This window comes from Martes martes (assembly GCF_963455335.1).
Source record: "Martes martes genome assembly, chromosome: 9".
NCBI classification, from domain to species: Eukaryota; Metazoa; Chordata; class Mammalia; order Carnivora; family Mustelidae; genus Martes; species Martes martes.
The window spans coordinates 117,772,404-117,798,126 of NC_137896.1; the positions used below are offsets into that span (position 1 = coordinate 117,772,404).

Below are 25,723 nucleotides of genomic sequence, written 5' to 3' on the forward strand. Positions count from 1 at the left end.
GGGACCAACCCATGCCACCCGTCTTGGCCCACCTTTAATTTACTGACTCTGATCTGCTGAGATCGGAAGGTTAACTTTCCCAAACAAGGCATTTCGTTTTATTTCTGAAATCAGAATATGCCAGTGGGTCAAGGGCAAGAACCACCCCCCACCAAAGTACAGAGCCGCTTTTCCCCCACCCTGGGCTGCGGGTGGCCCCGGGAACTGGGCCTGTCCTCCTCCCGTGCTGCGAGTCCACCACGCCTCCAAGGGCTTCACCCGCCCAGAAATAGCAGCTCACAGCGGGGTAGGCTCTGGGCCTTCCAGGGGGTCCGCGCCGCGCTTCCGACCTGGCCCAGAGAGGGCGCTCCGGACAGCCTCACAGACGGACGGAGCGGCAGCCAGCTGCGCCTGCGCCTCGGGGATGGCGCACCGGCATAGGAGGCTCAGCAAAGCTACCGGGATCACCTGTGGGGAAGAGGCAGGGAGAACTGAAGCCAGAGAGAGTGAGGCCATCTGCGAAGAGCCCCGGAAGAGCCTGAGCATTCGGTGTGGGAGTCAGAAGCCACTAGGTTGGATGCAAGCACAGAAGGGAGTTATCAAGACCAGAAAGTGTAGTCAGATGGGTTAAGAACAGAAAGACGCCTTCCCCCGGACCCAGAAAACTCCTATTCATCCTTTAAGACCCAGTTCAGAGGCCCTTCCCCCTCTTTCCTGGCTCCCCTCCTAAATAGACCCAGTTTCTGCACCCCTGCAGCAGCCTTTCCGCACCTCTGTGCCTCCTTGTCACGATCACAATGCCCTGAAAAACAGGGAGCTCATTGGCAGAACATCTCTAACTTTGTAAACCCAGTACCAAGCAAGATTCCTGATACACTGAGTCCTAAGTCCTAAGGACTCAGTAAATGTTTGCTGAATGATTAGCTGCCGGCGAGATACCTGCTCCTTCTCGTGTGCGAGCTGGATGTGGAAGGAGATGGGAGCAGCCCGAATGTCATCCGACAGTGGCTGGGGGAAGTGGATCACCTGCAGGAGGGTCTCGATGCATCGAGCCTTGGGCTGTCCAGAGAACCGCTGTGGAAGAAGCAGTAAGGTCAGTGTCCGGCTGGAAGGCAAAGTTGGGGGAGCGGGGGAAGAGAGTGGAGGAGGAGAAACAAGTGGGAGAGTGGGAGGCAGGCGCCTGGGATCCCGAAGACTGGCCACAGAGGCTGCAGGGAAGTGGTCCCCATAGGTGATCCCAAACTCACAACCCCCAGGTGTGAAGAAAAAGGGTTAGTGGCGGGCTTTGATTGGCTGGGTTAAACTGGAGGATTAATGGCAAACTGGTCACACTTTCAGCCGTGTGCCTCCAACCCCATAGGCTGGTCATCTTAAACTGAACTCACTCTTCCGGTTTCCTCCTCAACCCTATCCTTCTTTTATACCCTGCCAAGGTGGCTCGTTGGCAAATCTGTTCCTTTTTGTCACCCTCCCCTCCCCTCCACTAGCTCAGCACTGCCCAAGAGTAATATAATGCGAGCCACACATGTAATTTAGGATTTCCTAGTACTCCATTAAAAAAGAAACATGTGGAATGCAAAAGAAACAGGAAATTAATTTTAAACATGTTTTATCTCATCCAATAGATCTAAAATATTATTTCAACATGTCAATAATATTAAAAATTATCGGTAGGATATTCTACAATATTTTTGTATCATGTCTTTGAAATCCAGTGTCTAGTTTATAATCCCAGCTCATCTCAGTTCAGGTACTGAATTTCGATGTAAAAGTAAAATGGAGTTCTACCAAAACAATAAAGTTGCATTTAATGAAGAAAATTACCCTGCTTCAGTTTTTAAGCAAAACTTCAAGTTCAGCTCCTCGGACACACTAGCCACATTTCAAGGGCCCAGGAGCCACATATGGGTGGTTGCTGCCATTTTGGATGACTTGGGTCTAGCTATATTTGGCAAGCTCGAATTCTGGTCTGGCTTTCAGTCTTCCACGTAATCCTCCGATGGGCCACTCTGCGATGGCGAGGCCTGGATCAGACAGATCTCTGATTCCCCCTACCCACCCCAACCCCAGCATCTTAAAGAGCATAATGCACTTTTCTTTTTCTGGTTGGTTGGTTCTATTGATTTGAGAAGGTTTTAGGGACCTGGTGGGTCCTCACTAAAGCTCTTTGATTGATTCCCTTTCCACAGGGTTGTCAGATTTAGCAAATAAAAATACAGGATACCCAGGAAGAGGAATTTCAAGTGAATAATGAAAAAAATACTGTAAGTACGCCTCAAATATTGTATGAAATACACTTATGCCCAAAAAATCCTTTACTTACCTGAAATTCAAATTTGTCCTGTATTTCTATTCGCTAAACCTAGCAACCCTCCTTTCATGACCAGCTGTTGTGCTATGTGCTCTGCAGCCATTCCTCCTCCTCCTAGTACCAGCGCCTTGAACTTCCTCCAGAAAACTATCGTCCCTCCATTCTCAGGCCAGGCTGTTTGACTGAGACTCACTTCCCACCCTTTCCTCCAGTGCCATCCCACAGGGAGAGCACATGAGCCAGGCCTGGGCAGAGGGCTGCTTTCCCCTGGAGAACAGTGACCAGCTCAGGGATGGCATGTGACCCAAGACAAGCCACCTTCCTCCCAGGCATGCGTGGGAATCACGGGCACAGATACACTCTCCTTCCATCCGGGTTGCTAAATTGGTAGGAAGCAGGGCCGGCACTGCTGGGGCCCAGTTTGCCACCTGTTGGAGAAAAGCTGCCTGCGAAGGAGAGCATCATAGAAGAAAGTTCAAGGCTGACATTCTCTGGAGTACACTGTTTAGAGTACTGGGATCTGGTTATCCTGGGACCCGAGTTCCGTGAACCAGTCATGTGCCTTGTTTAGCTTAAACCAGAATGAACTAGGTGTCTGTCCCATACTTGTAACTGAAAGAACTGTCTGATAGTTATAATCTCACAGGCATGCCCCAAGCATGCACATGCATTCCCTAGAGGAGAGGATGAGCCCAATAAGACAACAGCAGGAGGAAAGTCAGCCCTTAGCTCCACCCACGTCCATAGCTCCCTGGCAGCCCAGGCAGGAGGCCAGGCCCCAGCCGGCCACGTCCCATCGCCGCCTACCTGCAGCATGGCCAGCGCCCTCCAGAAGAGCTTGGAGTTGCGAATGCGCAGGTCTAACATGTGGTTTTGGAGGATCTTCCCAAGAAGCACGTGGGCCCCTGTACTCACGGTATTCAGCACCCACTTGGTGCTTAGCTCATGCTGGAACTTCTAAACAGGGCACACGCACACGGGGGTTTGGGAAATGAGAGGACGGGAGAGCAACAGGGTGCAGAGGGCCCTACTGTCAGACAGGAATCCCAGGATCAAAAACCAGGGCCCTAAATACAGATGGAATTTGTTTGACCAGCCCCGAGTTTAGATGTTAGGACGGTAGTTGTAAAGCAGGACTGTCCCCAGCAAAACTGCTGGTGTCACACATTTGTGGTTTTGACCCCCCAGGACACACATCTCTTCTCTGAGTTCTTGCCCAGAAGGGTTTTGCACTTATCGGAACATTCCTTTTGCCCCCCAGGTGCCCGACAGGGGAGGAGTGAAGGTCCTGGGACTCATTCCAATAAACCAAAGGCTCCTGGAGCAGAGATGGTGTCTTACTCTCCTCCAGAGCCCCAATCTTTTTTTTTTTTTTTAAGATTTTATTTATTTATTTGACAGACCGAGATCACAAGTAGGCAGAGAGGCAGGCAGAGAGAGGGAGAAGCAGGCTCCCTGCTGAGCAGAGAGCCCGACTCGGGGCTCGATCCCCAGACCCTGAGATCATGACCTGAGCCGAAGGCAGAGGCTTTAATCCACTGAGCCACCCAGGCGCCCAGAGCCCCAATCTTTTTGATAATGGCTGATACATGGTTACTGATCAATACACATTTGTTGACAATTAGTTCAGTTTAACCCCTATAATGACCCAATGAACTAGGCTTTTTTATCCCATTTCTACATCTGTGGAAACTAGAGGTCAAAAGTAAAGTAACTTGAGGGGCACCTGGGTGGCTCAGTCGGCTAAGCCGACTCTCGAGTTTGGCTCAGGTCACGATCTCAGGGTCAGGAGATCGAGCCCTGCGTTGGGAGCCCACTGGAGATTCTTTCTCTCCTTCTCCCCCTGCCCCTCCCACCGCTTGTACTCTCTCTTTCTCTCTCAAATAAATAAATAAATCTTAAAAAATAAAAAGAAGTAACTTGAGGGGCGCCTGCGTGGCTCATTCGTAAATCGTCTGCCTTCATTTCAGCTCAGGTCATGATGCAGGTCCTGAGATCAAGCCCTGCATCTGGCTCCCTGCTCTGCGGGAAGCCTGCTTCTCCCTCTCCCATTCCCCTGCTTGTGTTCCCTCTCTCGCTATGTCTCTCTCTGTCAAACAAATAAATAAAATCTTTAAAAAAAAAAGCCACTTGAGTAAGTTTGTATGATAGTGACGTGTAGACTCAGGACCTAAATCCAGGTCTTCTGATCTGTGATGAAGGCATTCCCTACTTGGCCACCATCATCTCCTTGGGGGAATAAGATAGTGTATATGCAAGCACACTGAATACTAAAACACTGTGCAAACACACGGTACTGTGAGTGAAAGACCACCTGTCCTTGGCCCTCATCTCTTGCCCTTATATAACCTTCTATTACTGCACTTTGCATCTAACTGTAACAAGAGTCCAGAAAACGAATCGAGGGGATTAATGACTGGGTCCTTGCCAGGCTAGGGAACAAGCTACCACTACTTCTGCCTCCTTATTCTGGCCTTCTAGAAGGAGCAGGTCACACACACCCCTTGCAGTGGGTATAGTGAAAATACTTAACAAGTGACTGACAAGGACATGAAGACTGAATAGGAACATTTGCAAGGATGTGGATGGAGCTAGAGACTATGAGGATAAGTGAACTAAGTCAGTCTGAGAAAGATGAACACCATAGGATTTCACTTGTGTGTGGAATTTAAGAAAGAAAACAAAGGGGAAAATATGAGAGAGAGAGAGAGAGAGAGAGAGAGAGATAAACCAGGAAACAGACTGTTAGCTACAGAGAACAATGATTACCAGAGGGGAGGCAGGTGGGGGCGGGGGGGGGTGAAGCAGGTGATGGGGATTAAGGAGTGCCCTTGTGATGAGCACCCCGGGTTGTATGGAAGTGTTGAATCATGATACTATACACCTGAAACTAACATTACACTGTATGTTAACTAACAGGAATTTAGATAAAAACTGAAAAAAAACACAAGAAAAAGATATTGTGGCTCATTTGGCAAAAAAAAAAAAAAAAAGAGTGCACGCAGAAATCTGACCAATCAGAATGAAGCTAGCTAGTATGCAGTACACAGACTGCCCTGTGGGAAAGAGATCAGTCAAATCTGGGTTATATCATTTATGTCACTGGCCATCAAATAACCATTTGTACCATGAACTATCATTAACACAAAAATATTTTAAAGTGTACATAATCTGAATCCAGACACATTCATTTTAAAGTCCATGTAGAAAAAAGGCACCAACTGTGCCTAGAAAAATCCTTAAAAAGAAGAGTGAGAGAAGCATTAACCTTTCAAATAGTAAGCCCACAAGAAGCCTCTATATTTAAACGGAATGGCATCATCACATCAATAGACAGACTGGTAGAACAGCACAGAAAGTCCAGAAATAATGCGAACTAAGTATCTGATACAGGTTGCATCTCAAATCACTCAGGAAAAGATGAATTTTAAAAATGTATTGAGATGGGGCATTTGGGGGGCTCAGTTGGTTAACATCTGCCTTCAGCTCAGGTCGTGATCTTGGGGTCCAGGGATGGAGCTCCCCATGGGGCTCCCTGCTCAACGGGGAGCCTGCTTCTGCCCCTCCCCCAGCTCCGTCTCTCTCTCTCTCTCTCTCTCGAATAAATTATATATATATATGGAGAGAGACAATCAGATAGTCACGTAGAAAAAAATTAAATTGGGTTCATACCTTAACACATAGACAAGAATAAACTAAAGAATTGCAGGTCTAAGTGTTTAAAAAAAAAAAGAAGGAAAGGAAAAAAGAAACCATTTTTACTAGAAGAAACATGTACTAGAAGAAAACACAGGTGGAGTCCCTTTACAACCTGGGGGTAGCAGAGAGCTTTTTGTGCCTCAAGGTCCAGATTCAACAAAAAATGGATTAATAAGTTCTACCCCAGTAGAATTAAAACAAAGACGTTTGCATGGTTAAAACCCAAATATTCACGATGCATATCAGAAAGAAAGAACTAATGCCCCTGATTTATGAAGTACTAAAAATCAGGGGCTCAGTCAGAAGCCTCTGCCTTAAGCTCAGGTCATGATCAAGGTCAGCATCGAGGTCATTGCTTAGCGGGGAGCCTGCTTCTCTCTCTCTCCCTCTGCATGTCGCTCCCCCTGCTTGTGCTCTCTCACTCTCTGTCTCTCAAATAAATATATCTTTAAATAGAAATAAAGTACTAAAAATCAAGGGGGCATACAGACCCCAATACCATTAGAAAATTTGTATATTTCATGTATTTACATGAACACACAGTTACAAAGAAAAAGATTTACTAAAGACCTTTAAGCATGTGAAATGATGCTCAACCAAACACATAATAAGTAAAATAGAAATGAAAACCACACAGAAATAGAATTTCTCATCTACCAGATTGGCAAAAATTCAAAAGCTTTTGAATGCTTTTAAAGAGGCTATGGGGAAGGGGTGCCTCGGTGGCTCAGTTGGTTAAGCATCCAACTCTTGGTTTTGGCTCAGGTCCTGATCTCAGGGTCACGGATTGAGCCCCATGCTGGGCTCCACACTCAGTGCAGAGTCCGCATAAGACTCTCTCCCACCGCCCTCCCCTCCCTCAAATAAATAAATAAATCTTTTTTTAAAAAGGAACTATAGGAAACGGGCATTCTCCTATATTGCTGGTACAAGAAGCAAAATGGGACAATCCTTCCGAGGGGAAATGTTGCCGTATCTAATGGAATTACATATGTATTTATCCTTTGATCCAGCTCTCCTTCTTCTAGGAATTTACCCAAAGATACACTTCTACATTACATAAACACGTGCATATTCATTGCATCATTGTTGGTAATAGCAAAACACTGGAAACAACCAAATGCCCTATATCAGAGACTGCCCCAATCATTCTTGCACATGTACAATTTACACACAAATGTAAAAAATAATGAGGAAGGGTTTTATAAACCCAAGTGGAGTTATTTTCAGGATATCTCATTAAAGCACAAAAGAATATACATAGCACAGTGCCTCTTATAAAAGAAAAAATTGCAAAGTACATACAAATATGCTTTTTTTGCAAAGAGAAACATAGGAAGGCAAGTCAGTAGCTAATGAAATTGTTTACCTGCAGGGATGAGTGGAAACAGGTAGAAGGAAGAGTGAAGGGGATGGGACATCTCCTTATGATACAGTTTGACTTTAAACCACGTTATGTTTTACATATTCAAAAGATAAAGTGATATCGAAAACCAAAACTCAGGGACACCTGGGTGGCTCAGTTGGTTAAGTGTCTGCCTTTGGCTCAGGTCATGATCCCAAGGTCCCTGGATCCAGTCCTGCAATTGGGCTCCCTGCTCAGCGGGGAGCCTGCTTCTCCCTCTGCCTGCTGCTCCCACTGCTTGTGCTCTCCCTGTCTCTCTCTCTGACAAATAAATAAATAAAATCCTAAAAAAAAAAAAAACCTCTAAAATGAAAAAAAAAATAAAGGAAATGAAACTCACTATATATCATATTGATAACATAACTACAGAGAGAGGAAAAATTTAATCCTAGTGACTTTTTTTAAAAGATTTTATTTATTTATTTGACAGAGAGATCACAAGTAGGCAGAGAGGCAGGCAGAGAGAGAGGGGGAAGCAGGGTCCCCACTGAGCAGGGAGCCTGGATTCGGGGCTCAATCCCAGGGGGGCTCGATCCGAGGACCCTGGGATCATGACCCAAGCCGAAGGCAGAGGCTTTAACCCACCAAGCCACCCAGGCACTCTAATCCTAGTGACTTTTGAACACTTTATGTGTCTTTTGTGGAATATGGTCAGAAGACAAAAAGAACTGCAAAGAAATCTTGACTGTTTCTTGGTAAGTTTGTTGATGATAGTGGTATCAGGGTGGCAATTTCAAAATGGGTATTTATTGTAGGACTAAGGAAATGGACAAATAATTGATGATGTTCAGAATCAACGTTCTCATTAAGGGAAAACAGGAAGGAGAACATATATACATTCATAAATGTATATGTATGTATATATACATATATATATGTACTTATGTGAAAAAAACATATACACTTGACCCTTGGACAACAAAGGTTTGAACTACACAGGTCTACTTATATGCAGATTTTTTTCAAAAATACAGTGTGGTGTACTAGAAATGAATTTTCTGTATGGTTTTCTTTTCTTGTCTTTTTTTTTAAGGTTTTATTTATTTATTTGACAGAGAGAGACACAGCAAGAGAGGGAACACAGCAGGGGGAGTGGGAGAGGGAGAAGCAGGCTTCCCGCCGAGCAGGGAGCCAATTTGGGGCTTGATCCCAGGAGCCTGGGATCATGACCTGAGCAGAAGACAGATGCTTGACGAATGAACCACCCAGGCACCCCTCTCTATTATTTTCTTAACGTTTTCTTTTCTCTAGCTTATTTTATTGTAAGGATGCAGCATATAATACATATAACTTAAAAAATATGTGTTAATTGAGTGTTTATGTTATTGGGAAGGCTTCTGGTCTAGAGTACGCTATTAGTTAAGTTTGGGGGAGTCAAACGTTATACAGGGATTTTCAACCGTGTGGGGTGCCAGTGCTTCTAAGCCCCATGTTGTTCATGATCAACTGTATTTCCTTGTTTGTTCGTTCGTTCTTTCTTTTTTGAGACAGAGGAGAAAGAGAGAGCGCACGCGTGCACATGTAAGCAGGGAGAAGGACAGAGGGAGAGAGGGGATTTCAAGAAGACTCCACGCTGAGCTTGGAACCAGATGTGGGGCTCAATCTCATGACCCTGAGGTCATAACCTGAACCAAAATCAAGAGTCCAACATTTAACCGACTGTGCCACCCCGGTGTCCCTGTTTTTCCTTGTTCTTTCTACCAAAGAATTTTGCTTAGAGGCAAAGTCAGCAGGAGCAGTGAGCGTACCTAGCACCTAGGTTTCTAAATACGGCAGCCCCCACTTACCCCGGGGCTTAAGTTCCAGGCCCCCCATAGATGTCTGCTACTGCAAACAGTACGGAGCCATACACATACCATTTTTTCCTCTACATACATTCCAACGATAAAGATGAGTTCATGCATTAGGCACAGTAAGAGATGAACACCACCAATAATAAAATAGAACAATTATAACAGCATACTATGATAAAAGTTATGTGACTGGGGTCTCTCTCGCAAGGTATCTTATTGTACTGTGTTCATCCTTCGCCTTCTGGTGACGATATGAGATGGCAAAATGGCTGCTCCATGACATGGAGGGACGGGAATGACGTAGGCATCGTGACATAGGGTTAGACTACTACCGACCCTTTGGCGATCCGTAAGGGGGTCATCTGCTTCTGGACTACCAGTAGATTAGGGTAAATGAAGCTGTGGGAAGCACAACCGTGAGAAGGCAGGACTGCCGTACCGATCCCCACGGACAAGCACCAGCGCTCCTCGAAAATTACGGATTCCAGCCAGGACTGGAACTAGGAAAGTACAAGGTGAACCTGGGACCACATTTCTGTTCTCCTACATAGATGGTTGGGGACACTACTGTACAGACACACATCTACATACACACACACACAGGTAAATAATAATAATTAAGGGAGTTAGAAACTGAAGCGGAGTGATTTCCAAGATACCTTGTTAAGAAAAAACGCAAGGCACAAAAGACTATCATATGCTACTCTTCTGCATTCGAGAAAAGGTGCTTTTTTTTCTTTTTCCAAAAAGAAATTCAGCAAAGAGTGTTCCAACACTAATGTGACTATGTCACAACGACAAAGGGGCCAGCTTGAATGAGCTCTCATTTTGAGTATTAAAATCAGTAATGACAGGAATGGATTAAAACTCCACACTGAGTCTAAATAAATGTAGATGGGGTGGGGAGAGAAGGGAGAGATTTTCTTTACAGAAGAATACCAACTATTAAATGTAGACAGAAAGATAGAAATAGAAAAATAACCATTTAAAAACCACCAGAGTAATAAATTGATTCGACCAAGAATGATCTGTGGATGCTAAAACCATTGGGTGAAAGATCACTAAGGAACAGGATGCATCGAAATCTGAAACTACCAGGGCACCTGGGTGGCTCAGTTGGTTAAGCTTCTGCCTTCAGTTCAGGTCATGATCTTGGGCTCCTGCGATCGAGTCCCACATTGGGCTCCCTGCTCAGTGGGGAGTCTGCGTGTCCCTCCCCCGCTGCCCCTCCCCTGCCACTCGTATTCTCTCTCTGCCTCTCTCAAATAAATAAATAAAAGCTTAAAAAAGAAAAAGAAAAGAAATCTGTGATAAAACATAACATCACCAGTAAAGGAATGAACTGACACCAGGCATCTCCCAATGTGATACACTCATCTATGAGCCTCATCTCTGCGGAACTCCTGCCGAAACACTTCACCTGAATATAATGAAGAAACAATCGGGCAAATCCAAGGTGAAGCACATTCTGGAAAATAACTGGTCAGACTCCTGTACTATCAATGTCATAAAAGACACAGAAAACAGCTAAAGAATCAATCTAGATTAAAGAAAACTAAGGAGACTTAATAACTAAGAGCTACACATTATCTCTGATTGGATCCTGGACCTGGAAATAAAAATGCAGAGATAACTGGGGAAATTTGAATACAGTCTGCATATTCAATAATCGTACTCACAGTCCTTTTTCCTGAGTGTGAAAATTATATTGTGGTTATGTAGACAAATGTCCTTGTTCTTAGGGGACACAGTAATTTGTGTCAAGTGTCATCTTATCTCCAAGTATCTTTCAAATAATTCAGAGGAAAAGAGGGATGAAGCAGATGTGGCAAAATGTTAAATATCGGTGAATTTAGGGGCGCCTGAGTGGCTCAGTCGGTTGGGCATCTGCCTTCGGCCCAGGCCCAGGTCTCAATCCTGGGATCCTGGGAGCAAGCCCCATGTCAGGTTCCCTGCTCAGTGGGAAGCCTGCTTCTCCTTCTTCCTCTCTCTCTGCCTGCCACTACCCCTGCTTATGTGCTCTTTTTTTCTGTTAAATACATAAATAAAATCTTTTAAAAAAAAAAGATTGGTGAATCTAGGGAAAATTGTATGGGTGTTCACTGTTCTGGCAATTTTTCTGTAGGGTGGAAAATTTTTCAAAATAAAAGTGTGGCAGGAGTTTACATCAACGATATTTCTGCAACTAAAGATTTACTAATGGAAAGATTTACTAATGGAAGCCTTTTTACTTCAAACAGTCGCAATATATTTGGAAAGATACAAAGCAGAACCAAGCAAAAGACAGAAACTATACACACCAAAAAAAAAGACTGATTGATGTGACTATGTAAAAATGTAAAGAAAAATCTCTCCATCAAAAATAGAGAAATAAAAAATAGTAATAAACTAGGGGAAAACATAGAACAGGAATAAAAAAAAGGCTACTGTCCTTGCTATATACACTCCCTCTTATAAATTAGTAAGAAAAAATTAAATATGCCCAAAAGAATGGGTGAATATGCGCAGAAGGCATGAAGAAGTAACACAATAAAGAAAAAAAATAATAGCCAATATATATCTTTAAGCGGCCAATCTGATAGTCATCACAGGAATTTGAATTAGGGGCCCCTGGGTGGCTCCGTTACCTTAGTGTCTGACTTCAGCTCAGGCCATGACCTCAGGTCCTGGGATCTAGCCCCTGCGTTGGGCTCTGCCCTCAGCAGAGAGTCCGCGTCTCCCTCTGCCCCTCTGCCCCTCCCCCTATTCATTCTCTCTCTCAAATACATAAATAAAAATCTTTTTAAAAATGATGATATGGATATATTTGTACAGAAAGGTGTTCATAATTTTCTGTGAAGAGAAGCAAGTAAAAAACAGCATGGCAAAAGATGGTCCTATTTTTGTATAAATATATTGACATACTTACATATGCATAAAAAAGCCTAGAGGGACATTCTCCAAAATTTGTCTAAGTGGTTTTTTGGAAGAAGGTTGTTTTTCTTTGTTTTCTTTAAAACAGATTTTATTTATTTATTTGACACAGAGATCACAAGTAGGCAGGGAGGCAGGCAGAGAGAGAGAGGAGGAAGCAGGCTCCCTGCGGAGCAGAGAGCCAGATGTGGGACTCGATCCCAGGACCCTGAGATCATGACCCGAGCCAAAGGTAGAGGCTTTAACCCACTGAGCCACCCAGGCACCCCATTCTAAGGATATGTTTTAAAATGGGAAACTGCTCTCTGCTCAGCAGGGAGCCTGCTTCCCCATCTCTCTCTGCCTACTTATGATCTCTGTCAAATAAATAAATAAATAAATAAATAAATAAAATCTTTAATATTTTTTTTTTTTTTAATTTTTATTTATTTGACAGACAGATCACAAGTAGGCAGAGAGGCAAGCAGAGAGAGAAGGGAGGAAGCAGGCTCCCTGCTGAGCAGAGAGCCCGATGCGGGGCTCGATCCCAGGACGCTGGGATCATGACCTGAGCCGAAGGCAGCGGCTTTAACCCACTGAGCCACCCAGGCGCCCCAATAAATAAAATCTTTAAAATGGGAAACTGGGTGTTTTGTTTTCATAACATTAAAAAAAAAAGCATTTGTATCTGAGATTTATTCTTTTCCTTGGCACAGTCAAGGTCGAATTTAAGGAATATAAGGGATCCCTTAGATCCTCTAGTCTCCTGAGAACACTGGGGCTCAGTGAGCCCACTGAGCCTCCCAGGTGCCCCTGGAAGAAGGTTATTATGGATGCTTCTCTCCTTTTGATTTCTGTATTTTCTAAAGTGTTTACAATAAAAATATTGCTACTATAATTATAATTTTCTTTAAAAACACAGATCTTTTTCAAAAGATCACAGGTTAACATTCCCAACTATATCCCCTACACCTGGAATAGGACCTGGCGTGTGATAGGTGCATAATGAATGAATGAGTAAAAGAATCTGGCTCAATTCATGGATATGGTTGAAATTTGTACTGTAAAGTGAAATAAACCACGGACTTAGAGTCACAAGACCAGGGTTCGAGTCCTGGCTCCTGCTTTAGCCACGTGGCTGTGATTAAAATGCCTTAATCTCTTAGTTTCAGTTTCCTTATCTGAGATGGGGGGAAAAACCTACATCCCTTAGGAACCCATTATGAGAAATGATATTATAAAAGAAATAGTTTGTAAAGTACAGAGTCCTACGTGTGTATTAGGTATGATGACGGCACAGTGGAACCTGGAACCTTGAGGTATCTCACATCAAGGAGGGTTCTAGACAATGTGGGTTTCATCGGAGATGAAATGTGATTCTAGACAATGTGGGTTTCATTGGAGAAGTCTTCTTAGAAGATGTGAGATGTCAAAGGAGACAACGAATGTGGAAAGTATGCCACAAAAGTAGAGCTGTGACCAATGAACACCATTTGGAAGGGAAGACAAAGGTACGCATTGGAAGGAGCATGGACCCCCTGGCTCAGGGGGAAGGGCTTCCTTTGAGTTCTGAGTGCAGATAAGAAAGCATGGCAGCTGTTTGGTCAAGTCAGGAAGCTTCCTGGAGGAGGTGATCTGAATAATGGATGAGACCACATCTCTCCAGCGCAACCCTTCAGGGCCCTGGTTGTGCCCCGTGGATGGTGGGCAGGTGTCAGGTGAGAAAACGGAGGAACCACAGATGCAAAACTGCCTTCTTTCTTGGGCCACAAAGCACAGGTGAACTAACACTCAGATGTCCCAGTGCCCTCTCCAGACCAAACTGCAAAGTGTACCCAAACTGATAATTATTTCTATGATTATTTTCAGGGCTTGTACTGATAATGTCTTGCTAAAGCATTATCAGTGTTTCAGTAGTAAAATTATAATCAGTAAAATGATAATTACAAATATTATAATAAATTATAATTAGTGAAAACTAGTGAAATTATAATTTCATTATATTACAGACAATATCAGTAATTTTGTCTGCAGTGAATTCAGCATAGTGAACTTGCAAGGATATAGCTTAAAGACTTCTGTATAGTGAGGATGACTGTAACATCAACAATGAACCTGAAACAAGGGACAAATGAGTATCTGTGAGGTGACTGGTGGCCTGGCCTGTCTTTTTCACATATTCCTGGAGAAAACTGAGCCATTGCCTTGGAAACACTGACCAGTGACCTGGTAACACAAGAACTTGCCCAGCTGGCTTTCTGGAAGTCCAGCAAAGCTTTCCACCCTCCAGCCTTGAGGTTTTTTGTTTTTTGGGGTTTTTTTTTAGATTTTATTTATTTATTTGCCAGACAGAGATCACAAGTAGGTAGGGGTGGGGGGGGGAGCAGGCTCCCTGCTGAGCAGAGAGCCCGATACAGAACTCGATCCCAGGACCCTAAGATCATGACCTGAGCCGAAGGCAGAGGCTTAACCCATGGAGCCACCCAGGCGCCCCAGCCTTGAGTTTTCTAATTTCTGGAACCCTTCCCCTCTGAGTTCCTCAGCACAGATAATTCCCTCTCATCCCGCATACCTGGATGAAGCTCCCTTCGTATTCGAAGAAAAGCAGTGGCCACGTGATGCTGACGATGGAGGGGAAGAGCTTCTTCAGAGGGGTCTGGAGAAACAGAGAGAGAGAGAGAGAGAGGAGCCAGAGCTGCATCCCCAGGAAGGCCTTGCTGTAACTGCCACCCCAGGTTCCGTCCTCAAGGCTGGACCCTCACCGGCAGGGTCTGCCCCACGGTGCTATGCGCCAGGGCCTGGATGTTGGCAGTCTTCTCCTTCACCTGCTCCACCAGCATCTGCACCTCCGTGAGGTTGTCTAGGAGAGGGGAAGGCACCAGAGATGAAAGCTGTTCTTCCTGATCCCTGCGGTCCCGTCAGGACACGCGCCCCTCTCCCTGCCTCGGAGCAGGTGCCTTAAGACCCAGAAAAATGACAGCTCCCCCGAGTCGCTCCCCTGCCTCCATCTGCTCACCCCACCGCTCCCGCCTTCCCTCTCACCATCCAGGGTGAAAATGAAAACCACAGTGTCGATTTCCGTGAGGGATGGCAAGATGGAAGTCAGGAAGTCCTCTTGGGAGAAGGAGAACTGGGGACCCTGGGCACAAGAAGATGGGGATCCCCCCCATGAAAAACTCCCACACACAGACCTGGAGACCACAGAGGGCCTCACAGGACCCCTCACACAGCATGTTTGTACACAGATAAAAGAACCGAGGTTCAACGAGGTCAAGTGTTTTGCCCAAGATGATGCACCAAATTGAGGGAAGAGCCTTGGACTAGAGCCAGCTTTAGAGGGAGAATCCAGAGCCTTCCACCCTCCCTGTGCTCCCCCAAAGCCTCCCGACCTCTAACCCATATTCCCTTCCCTGGACTGTCTGCCCTGCTCTACTCCCCAACCTGTCCCCACCTCCCGTCACCTCCCACTCTCTGCACACCAGTCACCTTCACAGCCTCCCCCATGTCCCGTCATCCTCCCACCTGGTTGAGGAGCTCAGTCCTCTGGTTAAACATATCACTGTGATCACCAATGAGAAAGCCGCGGACATCTCGGTAGTCTGGAAAGTTTAAGGACAGGGAGAAAGGAGTGACGGGCTTTACAGGAAAGAAAGATTCTAGGCTTGGGGGAACGTTCATGGGCCTTGGAGGAAAGTGCCAAGTGGGGTGTAGGGTGAGGTGTCACACACATGGGAGGCCACAGCTAAGCAGGGCTGGGAGTTGAGGGACCAAGGCCTGAGTAGGGGTTCAAAGCAAGGAGCATTTGACTGAAATGCCTATCCAAATAGGACAGTCTGGACATCCAACAGGAACCCCCACGGGCTGGCGATGGGGGTAGGAAATCGGTTTGCATTCAGGAGGAGCCAGGAAGAAAGTCTGGACTGGGGTCCCACCGGCACCAAAGGTGTGGATACACTCCACTCCATCCATGATGGCAATGACGCCCAGGGTCTGCCAGCCAACCAGGTACACGCGGCCTTTTTTCTCCAGGCTGAGCACGGGCCAGAGGTCAGGACACGAGAGGAGATACCGCAGTGAGAAAAGATCAGGGATCAGAGAAAGAGGCACACGGCCAAGCACAGGTGTAAACCAACAGAAAGGTTACCGTGCCCCTCCACCACGCAGACCTGCTCCCCTCACCGTGTTAAGGAGTCCTGTAGAGTCTCCACTGTTCTCAGGACAGTCCCCCACCCACGCCACTTCCCCACTCCTGACACGTTTCCACACACCTGGTGCTGGCTTGCTTCATCAGGGCAGCGATCTTCGGGCTTTGACTATAGGTCACCTGATGAGCCCGCTCAAATGTCCGCAGGATTTCCAGAAGGCACCTGGGAGAAAGGCCACCAGCTCCCGGGGTGGGCCCAGGGCCCCCTCTAGATAGCATGGGTACCCACCCCTGCCCAGAACTAAGTTCTGCTGGTCCCTAGCAGAGGTGCGGCGAGTACTGTCAGAACGTATGACAGAGGACAGAAAGGGCTTCAATGAGCAGAACACAAAGATCCAACAGAGGGCAAAGGACATGAAGAGAGCGGTGAGAGGAGCATGGGATCAGAGTGGACGAGGAGGTAAGTGGGGATTCTGGGAGCCAGGCCAGAGACCCCGGTAAGGGACACAGACACCCAGCAGGAGTTCTTCCTGCACGACCCGGACCATCCCCAAGCCAAAGACTCTCTGAAACTAGGTGAGCTTTCAGTGTCCCAGGTGGGCTCAGGGAGTAGGTGTCCCAGGTGGGCACACAGATCAGTGGGACCTGAGGAGCCTACGGTCCACTGGAAACAAGTGAGACTTTGTGTGCTAAGAGACCCAGGTCAGCTCTTTTCCCACGGCACAGGGTGGGGTGTGGGGTGATGTTACTGGGCCTCAGTCTTCCTGCCATTAACCCGTCTGTCTCTGCATCTGGACTTGTCATCCCCCTGCCCGTACCAACCCCCTCCCTGCCTGACTCTGATCGCTCTCTCCTACCTCTGAGAGGCTGCGATGCCGCGGTCCACAGTCTTATGGGCCGCCAGTAGCAAGGTTTCCAGCAGGATCTTGGTCGCGCTTCCACCTTTCATCCGGGAGGAGCCACTGAGGCCCTCGGGCTAAAGAGGTGATGACACCCGGGAGAGATTGGGAGAGGAAGGAGTGTCCTGTAGTTCATGAATTAGTGGCTGCTGGGCATGTGCTCTGGTCAGAGGCCACTGGGCCTGCATTCAGCAGGACTGGGGGGTGCCCAGTGCACTATGAGGAGGGCTGGGTTGTGGGCTTCCCTGAGACAAGCAGAAAGAGGGTAAGGGCCACCTCTGGTCATTTCCATGGCACATTCAGGACTCTAAGGAGGAAGCCACAGTGACTGAGTGTCCCGTTAGCAGGAAATAAGTGTTTTTTGGAGAGGGTTTTGTTTTGTTTTGTTTTTTCAAGAAGTTTCTTCCAACCCACCCTCCACTTTTTTAATAGCGGTTTGTCAATGCAAACATCACATTTCAGGTCCTTTGGACAGACCAATGAAGCAGCCATTGTAATGGACAGGGATGTAACAGGACACACCAAGCATAAAGAGATTATTGCAAAGAGAATGACCGAATTGGTGTCTGAGAAAGGAGATTTAAAGAAAACAACTGCAGATGGGAGGAGAGATGAGCGCCTGAGAGCTGAAAGATACAGACCTCACACGGGGCGGCTGCCTTCCCATCTCACAGAAGAGCGAGGACAATGTCACACATGGGCCCGTCCCTGGCAGAGAGGCCGAGGGGCAGGGACTCGGCTCAGGGCCGTGTCAAGTCAAAGTGAGGGTAGACCACACTCGAGAGAAAGAGCAGCATGGAGGGTTGGAAGGTCCACCCAGTTTGGGAGAGGATTAGAAAGATAGAAGAATGAAACTGCATCCCATTGTTTCAAAGCCCACCTCTGAAAGGAAAGTGTAAGAGAAACAGAAAGCAATTCACCTCCCATTCAATCCTCTCTACTCACAGATGCAAAAGAGGTTCTTCAAAGGGAAACCTGCCCTAGATGGGTGAGCTGTTTAATGATTAGGGATTTAGCAGACAGGGTCAGGACAGAAATACAACATCTTAAGGTGAACCAGGAAATGGGAAAATAGGATTTGCTTTACGACGTTTTAGTTGACATACAACGCCAGGAATTCAGACAAGATGTAACAAGATCGGAGGCATCCAGGAGGCGGCAAGCATTCCCTAGCTGAGGGTGGGGAGGATCCTACCCCAACAGCAGGATTGAGCACGAAAGCTTCCTGTTTCTCTTGCAGCTTCTGCATGCGCTCTGCTATTTGTCGGAATGTGGAACTCCAGTCTTCTATGGGGTCATTTCTGGGGCCCACAGAGAGAGAGACGTGGGGAGATGGTGAGAATCTAAAGGAAGGACCTCAGATGAGAGTCGGGATCAAAGACCACATTGGGATTGGGGTCTAACGTCAACATTCTCCTAGAGATGTGCTTTGGAGCTCATAGGGGCACCATATCCCTGAATCCCAAGGAAAAGGGTTAGTAAAATATTCAGCCATTTAATCCCAGAGCAAAGCCAACACTCAAGTTTAAAGCTCCAGCCTGAGACCAGAACTTTCTTATGTCCTGGTCCTTGCCCATGTCCTGCTGCCATGGCCACAATACCCACAACTCTCTGTAGGCCCCTGGAGGAGTGCCTATCACCAGAATGTCAAAAATGCCACTTTATTTTCAGTCTTAAGGTCCATCAGAAGCCCTTCCCATTCCTGGAAATATAATCTGACCATCTCCCCAAAGAGCGAACCCCTCACTACCTGAGGGAGGGACAACCACTCCTACTGAAGGAGCACGGCTACAAGGCATGAAGCGTAGCATCCAACAGTTGGCAAACATTTCTCGAATAAATTAACCATGAACAAAACAATGTGCTAAGGGGACAAGAGAACATCAGGCTTGTCACCTGCTTAGGTGCAACCATGGAATCTCAAAGAACGGGGATCTTCTGTAGTGGACCTCTACTGGTCAACTCTGCTAGGGGATACCCGGCCAAGGACCCACTGTGGCAGGAGCTCAGAGAGTTACCTCTGTATAAGGCCTCCCTAACCTCCCCTCATCCTCCCATCCCCGCAAAATGTCTACCCCTTCTTTAACTACTTTTGTATTTTTTCATTTGTATTTCCTCGAGGGCAAGCAAATTTCACATATTGCATGCCCATTTTGTAAAAGGGTTTCCTGTCATTTGTCCTCAATCTACTTCGGAAAGTCCCTAGAGACCTAAGCAGAGCCCGGAGCCAGGGTTCGTCGTTGTGCGGTTTAACACTGAGATCCCCAAACTTGGCTAGTCTCAACATCACCTGGGGAGTTGGGGTTGGTTTATTTTTGTTCTTTGTTTTTTTTAAACTACCCGTTTCTGGATACCACGCCCACCCTGAGAGTCAGTTTCAGGAGTTCTGGAGTGGAGCCCCAAAATCTGTATTTTTAAAATGCTTCCCAGACGACTCTGAAGATTGGCCAAGTTTGGGAGCCACTGATGTAAGGAACAACTGGGAGATCTCCGCGCCCACATTGTTTGACATCCGTCATCTCACTTAGTCACAGGGCCTGAAATTAGCATCCACTGCAGCACAGACATTTTGAGTGAAGGAGAGTCCTCCATCAAAAGGAGCAGGGTTAAAAGTATCTCAGACTCATTTATATCTTCACATGAATTACGCTACAAGCCTGGAATCTGGGACTTGAGAAAAGGACCTCAGAAAGCACCCGGCCGCCCCTCCCCCCAGGACCACCACTGCATGTGCAGAGCTGCTCTTGAGGAATGGACAAGCCTTCCCTGGAATATTCCAGCGACAGGAAGCCTTCAGTTTCATCAAGAGGCCCACTCCAATGGTTAAGTCAGCAGAGCTCCCCGCACCTGGCTGGGCACCAGCATCTCCAGGGATGGTCTCAAAAATTAAGGTATTTCAGGGCCTCACCCCAAAGCGCCAACATCAGAGCTCTCACACAAGGGCCTACGAATCTACTCTCTTCTTGCTTTAACACTCCTGAGGCTGAACATCCAGGGAACCACACCTGAGCACTATCGGTTTCACATGCTGACCTCTGGGATCAAAGCGGCCATCTACATAGAGAATAAGGTGGAGGTCATTGGGTGGCACAGAGTTCTCAGGAAAGGGGGACAGGGTGGGGGTTTGAGTAGCCAGAGGGGGACCCAAGGGGAGCCTAGGATGACAAAGGAGAATGGTTGCTACAATAAGGGAGATGGGCAAAGGGAATCAGAGGCCACTCAGCACCCACGGCTCCTTTGAAAAGATGCTTATCTTTGGGGTACACATCTTCCCGACCCTATTCTATCTTCTGGCCCTTGTTTTCCTTGTCTCTTCACTTCCTGTTTTGAATGTCTGCTTTCTGGTATTTTATGTGCCCTTTGCAAGCTGCCTTCAATCCTTTCCGAAACAAGAGACTACATCAACCAGTGGACCAAAAAAAAAACGAAACAAAAACCCACTGAGAACAAAAACCTCATAAGCTCAGAGACAGGATTTACTCTAATGTTCTGAGATGCGGTGAATAAGACCACAGCCACCATGCCCTCCTCCTTGTGGCTGTACTGTAGATTTTGATGGGTTTCCTCTCAGCCTCCCCCAGGGGCCTGGCCAGTCACTGCCTTTCATTACAGTGGACTCACCTGGCCATGTTCACGGGGTTGAAACCAACCAGGACTGGCAAGAAGGTGGCTGGGTTGTCCATGCAGTAGTCCATCTGGCCTGCCACAAAGGGAGCCTGATGGTATGGCGAGAAAAAGGGCATGTTGAGAGGGGAGGGATTACTCTAGTTTCCTGAGGCCCAGGAACATCAGAATCCCCCTGAGTGCTTGTTAGAAATGCACAGTCCCAGGCCCAGGTAAGATCTACTGGATCTGCCTTGGAAGGGGACAGCCCCAGGCCTGTATTTTTAACAAGTTCCCCCACCAAATCCTCTGCATGGTAAAGTTTAAGAACTACTGAACTAAATTGTGCACTCTTTAAGCTCGGTGTCCTGCCCTCCTTGTGGGCCTCCTTCCGCATCTAGCATTGCTGGACCTGTTTCTGCTTAGTGAATTGTTAGAATCAGTATACTGCAGTGGTGAGAGAAAACTGGGGTCACCAAATCCGGTGCTTGGAATCTTGTTAAAATGCAGATTCAGACTCAATAGGTCTTGGTGGGGGGCGAGATTCTGCATTACTAGCAAATCCTAGGAGATACTGATGTTGCTAAGCAAGGACCATGCTTAAGTAGCAAAGGGCTGGTCCAGGGGTCAGCTTCTTCTGTAAAGAACAAGAGAGTAAATATTTTAGGCTTTGGGGCCCCTATGAACTCTGTGCAATACTCAACCCTATCGTTGTAGCATGAAGTGACCATAGATCTTATGTAAACACAAATGGCTGTGTCTCAATAAAACTTTATTTACAAAAATGGGCAGCAGCATGATTGGCCAGTGTGGTTTGCTGACCCTGGGACTAGTCCATCTACCTTGGTTGTTGAATGGACTGATACACAGGTATTCTGGAATAGGATCCTTTCCCTGTCATTCCACATTCATGCAGCTGGGTCTTAATTAGTGAAAGTAAAATCAAAATTCCTTGGGCGAACCTTTTCTGTTTTCTAGTACCCACCTCGTCAATCTATTTTCCATGCTGTTCTGCCCCCACCCCCTTCCTCCCTGTAGAATGGATCCCCCCAGGCTGTCTTCACACTCACAGAGAGTCCCACGGAAATGCCAATGACAATCACCCTCTTCTTCCCAGTGGCCACCTAGGAGAGGAGGGTGGGTGAGACAGTGCCACCAGGAGGATTCTAGGATATAAACCTATTGCATAGAGATGACAGGGTCAGGACTGGGGAAGAGGATGGGCTTTGGTTGGATGGGGAATTCTGTGTCCTCGTGAGAAGGAACAGACAGAGATGTCAGGTTGAGTATGAGGGGAAAACACAGACCTTCTTCAGTTCTTCAATCCCGTGCAGGGCACTATCTTCTGTCCCCTCCCTAGATGCCACCACAGACCTAAGAGGACAGACTCAAAGTCAGTGGCACTGGTTTAAAAGCAGAAGATTATGGTATACAAGGGAAGAAAAGGGAATGTTTTAAGAGAAGGGAATGATGGAAAAGATATCATTGAATACCTACTATTTGCTAAACACCATGTCATCCTTGCACAGGGGCCATGCTAATCTTCTCTGTATCGTTCCAATTTTAGTATATGTGCTGCCGAAGCGAGCACTATTTGCTAAACACCATGATAGACGCTTTCTGGGGCTAAAAAACTCCAGTTCTTACAAGGGCCAGTCAGGTGACATGAGTATGTGAAGTGGGCCAAGGATAAGGCAATAAGAAATGATGGGGACCAAAGCAAACTGGGCACGATCTCCACCTGAAAGCCTTAAAATTCTATTTCTAGAAAACACTATCCAGGCCAACGAAAATATGCATGGGCCAACTTGGCTTACCTATCACCGCCTGCAATGAGGTAGGTGTAAAGAGGTTTCCGTCCTAGACCTTTCATCAGCTGGTTGAAGGAGACCTATCGGGGGGAAGGACATGAGGTAGTGATGAAAGTGAAGGGAGCGGTTACCTTGGATTTTGACAACTAGTATGAGGATTCCCTCAGGCCAGCGCTTAAGCCAGTCCTGCTTGGAATTTGGCACTTTGAAAGCTACTTGCAGATGACGGCTTGGGGTGCATGGGATGTAGAGACACGTGCAATAGACGGAGTGGGGCCCAGGTGGGTTCCGAAGATACGGGGGTTCCATGGTGAGATCTGGCTTTGAGAAGAGAGGGAGCCAGGCCTCAAGAGGGCCACCTAGGAGCTTAGCTATGATGAGCTTTATGGTCCTGAGGATTACCCCGAGAAGGCAGAAGAAGGAAAATCGGGGATCAGGGTACTCACCGAAATGAGAAACGCCATCCTGCCAGAGTTGCCCCCTCCACTCAGCACCACCAGCCCCCCCTCAGGTTCCTGAGAAAGAAAAATTGCCTGTGTCCCCAGGGCCTAGCTCATAGCTCAGGTTGGGGGAAGCACATTCCTTCTTTGTCAGCAGCAGAAGAACACCTGGGGAGACTCCTTAACCCTCCTTTTACCACAAAAGGGAACAGAAAGATGCCTGGATTTGAGAAAGAAACTTCAGTCTGACTCCCAACTCTGGCTTAGCTACTTATTCAAACCCTTACTCATTCCAGAAAGGACTGAGAGCAGCTTTGTCATCAACCAATCACTCAATAAAAAAGAGCGCTACCCAGCAATTATTAGCTGGATATATTTGGGCAAGCTACTGTGATTATCCTTTGTTTTCCTATCTGAAAAAAAAAGTGGAGACAATCACACGAATTTCACAGGTTTTTGCAAAGGTAATGAGTGTGAAAGCAGAATGTCAATTACAGAGTGTGATGTAGTTAATAGTTATTATAATTACTGTTGATTAATAAGATGACAATGAAGAGTCCAGAGGGAGGACTGGGACAAAGGAGAACGGAGATGGAGTAAAATGAGAAGTGGAAGCCAAGAAAAGAGAGAAGGGGGAGGGAGAGAAGTTAGGAGGGGAGAAGACAGAGAGACTGTACCTTCAGCACTTCCTGAACTTTGCCAGCCACTTGGACCATGGTGGTCAGAATTGATTCACTATACAGTCTCTGTCGGGAACAGGTGGGAATCAGAAGCCAAGAAAAGGACAGTGCATTTGGGGGAGGAGGAGGAATGAATGGTGTGGTGGAGGGGCTCTCAGGTCTCAAACACTAAGGACCATTGGCATGGAGTTGGCATCTTTATTTTCAGTGTCCAGGGGATGGGTCTGGGTCACCTGGTATGTGGGCATGACTTGCCCCTCCTCCTGGAAGATCTCAGCATCACATTGTCCCAGCAATTGAACAATTTGCTCAGCATCTGCTTTGTCGAGGTCCTGGGTCAGTGGGTTTGACTTCTCTGTGATTGGCAGGGCTGCCTCATACCCAGACAACTAGAGGGAAGGGGGCACAAGGATACAGACAGGAAGCCCTGGCCTCACTCATGCCTCTTGATCTGGAGGTGGGAGCGGCAGCGGGCACAAGGTTTGGGGACACACACACACACACACACCATCCAAGGATTTAGCCTGAACTTGGTACTCTGGGCGCAATAGGGGAAGGTCAGGAAGGAAGATGGGAAGGAGGAGGGAAAACAGAAACCCAGGGTGGAGGGAAGTCCAGATGAGAAATGATTCTAGGAATCAGTGCAGAAGACCAATATGGGGAAGGAGGGGGGTCTCACCTCCCACTTGCCAGGCTCTGGGGTCTCAATCACGTGTTGAAACCGTTTTGTGCCCGGCATGGTCGCACGCTGTGGACACCCTGTCGTGCCTGCGTCTTCAGCCACACAAACCCTTCTGTCACGCTAAGTCTGCTTCCAGCTGGCGGGGCCTTATCTGAGCCACAGTGATGATTAACCCAGGTACCCTGGCCTCTCTGAGCACCACCCCCTCTGAGTATCTCTCCCCGCACCCTTTCCTCATCAGTTGGCCACCAGCCCTCTGGACACCCCAGGGAAGCTCCAGGGGTCCCTCTTTGCATGCATGCAGACTGCCCAGCCTCTGCTTTGCCCCCATGAAGGGGGAAACCTGAGGTTCATTACTCTTAACCTTTGGACACAATGACCTCTTCTCTGGAGGGCCTGGAGCTCAGAAGTGCAGGGTAATACCCAGTCCCAGGACAAGGAGAATCCCTGAGCAGAGTGCTCCGGGACCAGGATGCAACAGGAGGCCAGAGATCAGGGTCCTCAGGCACAGCAGAGGTCACAGGACCTGAGCCATGGCTTGATCACGTGTCCAGAACACACAGTCCTCCGGGCCCCTCTTGCTCCACTTCACTCTTTCATCTCAGAAGGAAGGTAACAGAAGCTTTGGAGCCCCAGGGGGACACACGCTGAACTGAATATTACAGGAAAAAAGTGCCACAGAAATAGAAATGCTGCACAGAGAATTAGAAACCAAAGTATCTGCCCTAAATACAACATGAGCCAACATTTATTTACACTGAACAATGCACTTTTCACATACAGTATCTCACTGGGTACATTCACACTAAGGAGACCACACTGACACCCTCGTTTTGCAGATGGTAAAGCAGAGGCTCAGAGAAGTTAGGTCCATTGCTGAAGATCACACAGTTGACAGAAAGGGGACTCACACCCAGGTTGTTACTCCAGATCTCATGAAATAGTTTAAGGATTTCTGTTTGTTAAACGAATGAAGTAACTAACAGACTGGTGCAAATTAATGCTAATCCCTCGCTCACACAGTGTCATAAGATTTATAGAGACATTCCCCAACATTATCTCACTGGATGCTGCCAACAGCCCTATGAGGTTCTAGACGCTCTGATTTTAGGAAACCTGACACTTAGACGACCAATTTCTCCACGCCAGGCAGGAAGAAGAGCTAAAAACCATAGGTTGCTACTCTTTAGACTTCCGCCCCTATAAACCCAGCCTGCTGTCTTAACCGCTGTCCTCCTGCTCTTCCCACGCCCAGACACCTAGCTGACGCTCAATAAATATTTGTTTAATAAATTAAAAATGAATGAGAACGAAGAGAATCAGTATCAGATTCTGAATGGGGAAGAGATTTAAAAGCTGACGCAGTCTACAAGTAGGAGATTTCA

General features: G+C 47.0%; 1 protein-coding gene across 6 annotated transcripts; it reads right to left on the minus strand.

The window, feature by feature from the left end:
- On the minus strand, window positions 1-24,495 carry LOC308349928 (glucokinase regulatory protein). 6 transcript variants are annotated; one of them, XM_080814868.1, is made up of 19 exons: window positions 24,336-24,495; window positions 23,890-24,045; window positions 23,654-23,722; window positions 22,983-23,051; window positions 22,543-22,616; window positions 22,033-22,099; window positions 21,796-21,849; window positions 20,744-20,838; window positions 18,318-18,423; window positions 17,081-17,199; window positions 16,348-16,446; window positions 16,012-16,109; window positions 15,602-15,678; window positions 15,122-15,218; window positions 14,842-14,939; window positions 14,652-14,735; window positions 3,098-3,247; window positions 919-1,053; window positions 1-447 (listed from the first exon to the last, which is right to left on the minus strand). In XM_080814868.1, exons 1-19 carry the CDS (start codon window positions 24,393-24,395, stop codon window positions 277-279), a joined length of 1,878 nt encoding a protein of 625 aa, XP_080670994.1. In that variant the 5' UTR covers window positions 24,396-24,495; the 3' UTR covers window positions 1-276. The 6 variants fall into 6 exon arrangements, with proteins under 6 accessions (XP_080670994.1, XP_080670996.1, XP_080670997.1 ...); XM_080814870.1 differs by lacking the exon at window positions 23,890-24,045 and having other exon boundaries at window positions 24,336-24,459; XM_080814869.1 differs by lacking the exon at window positions 3,098-3,247 and having other exon boundaries at window positions 67-447.
- Window positions 24,496-25,723: the final 1,228 nt, after the last annotated feature.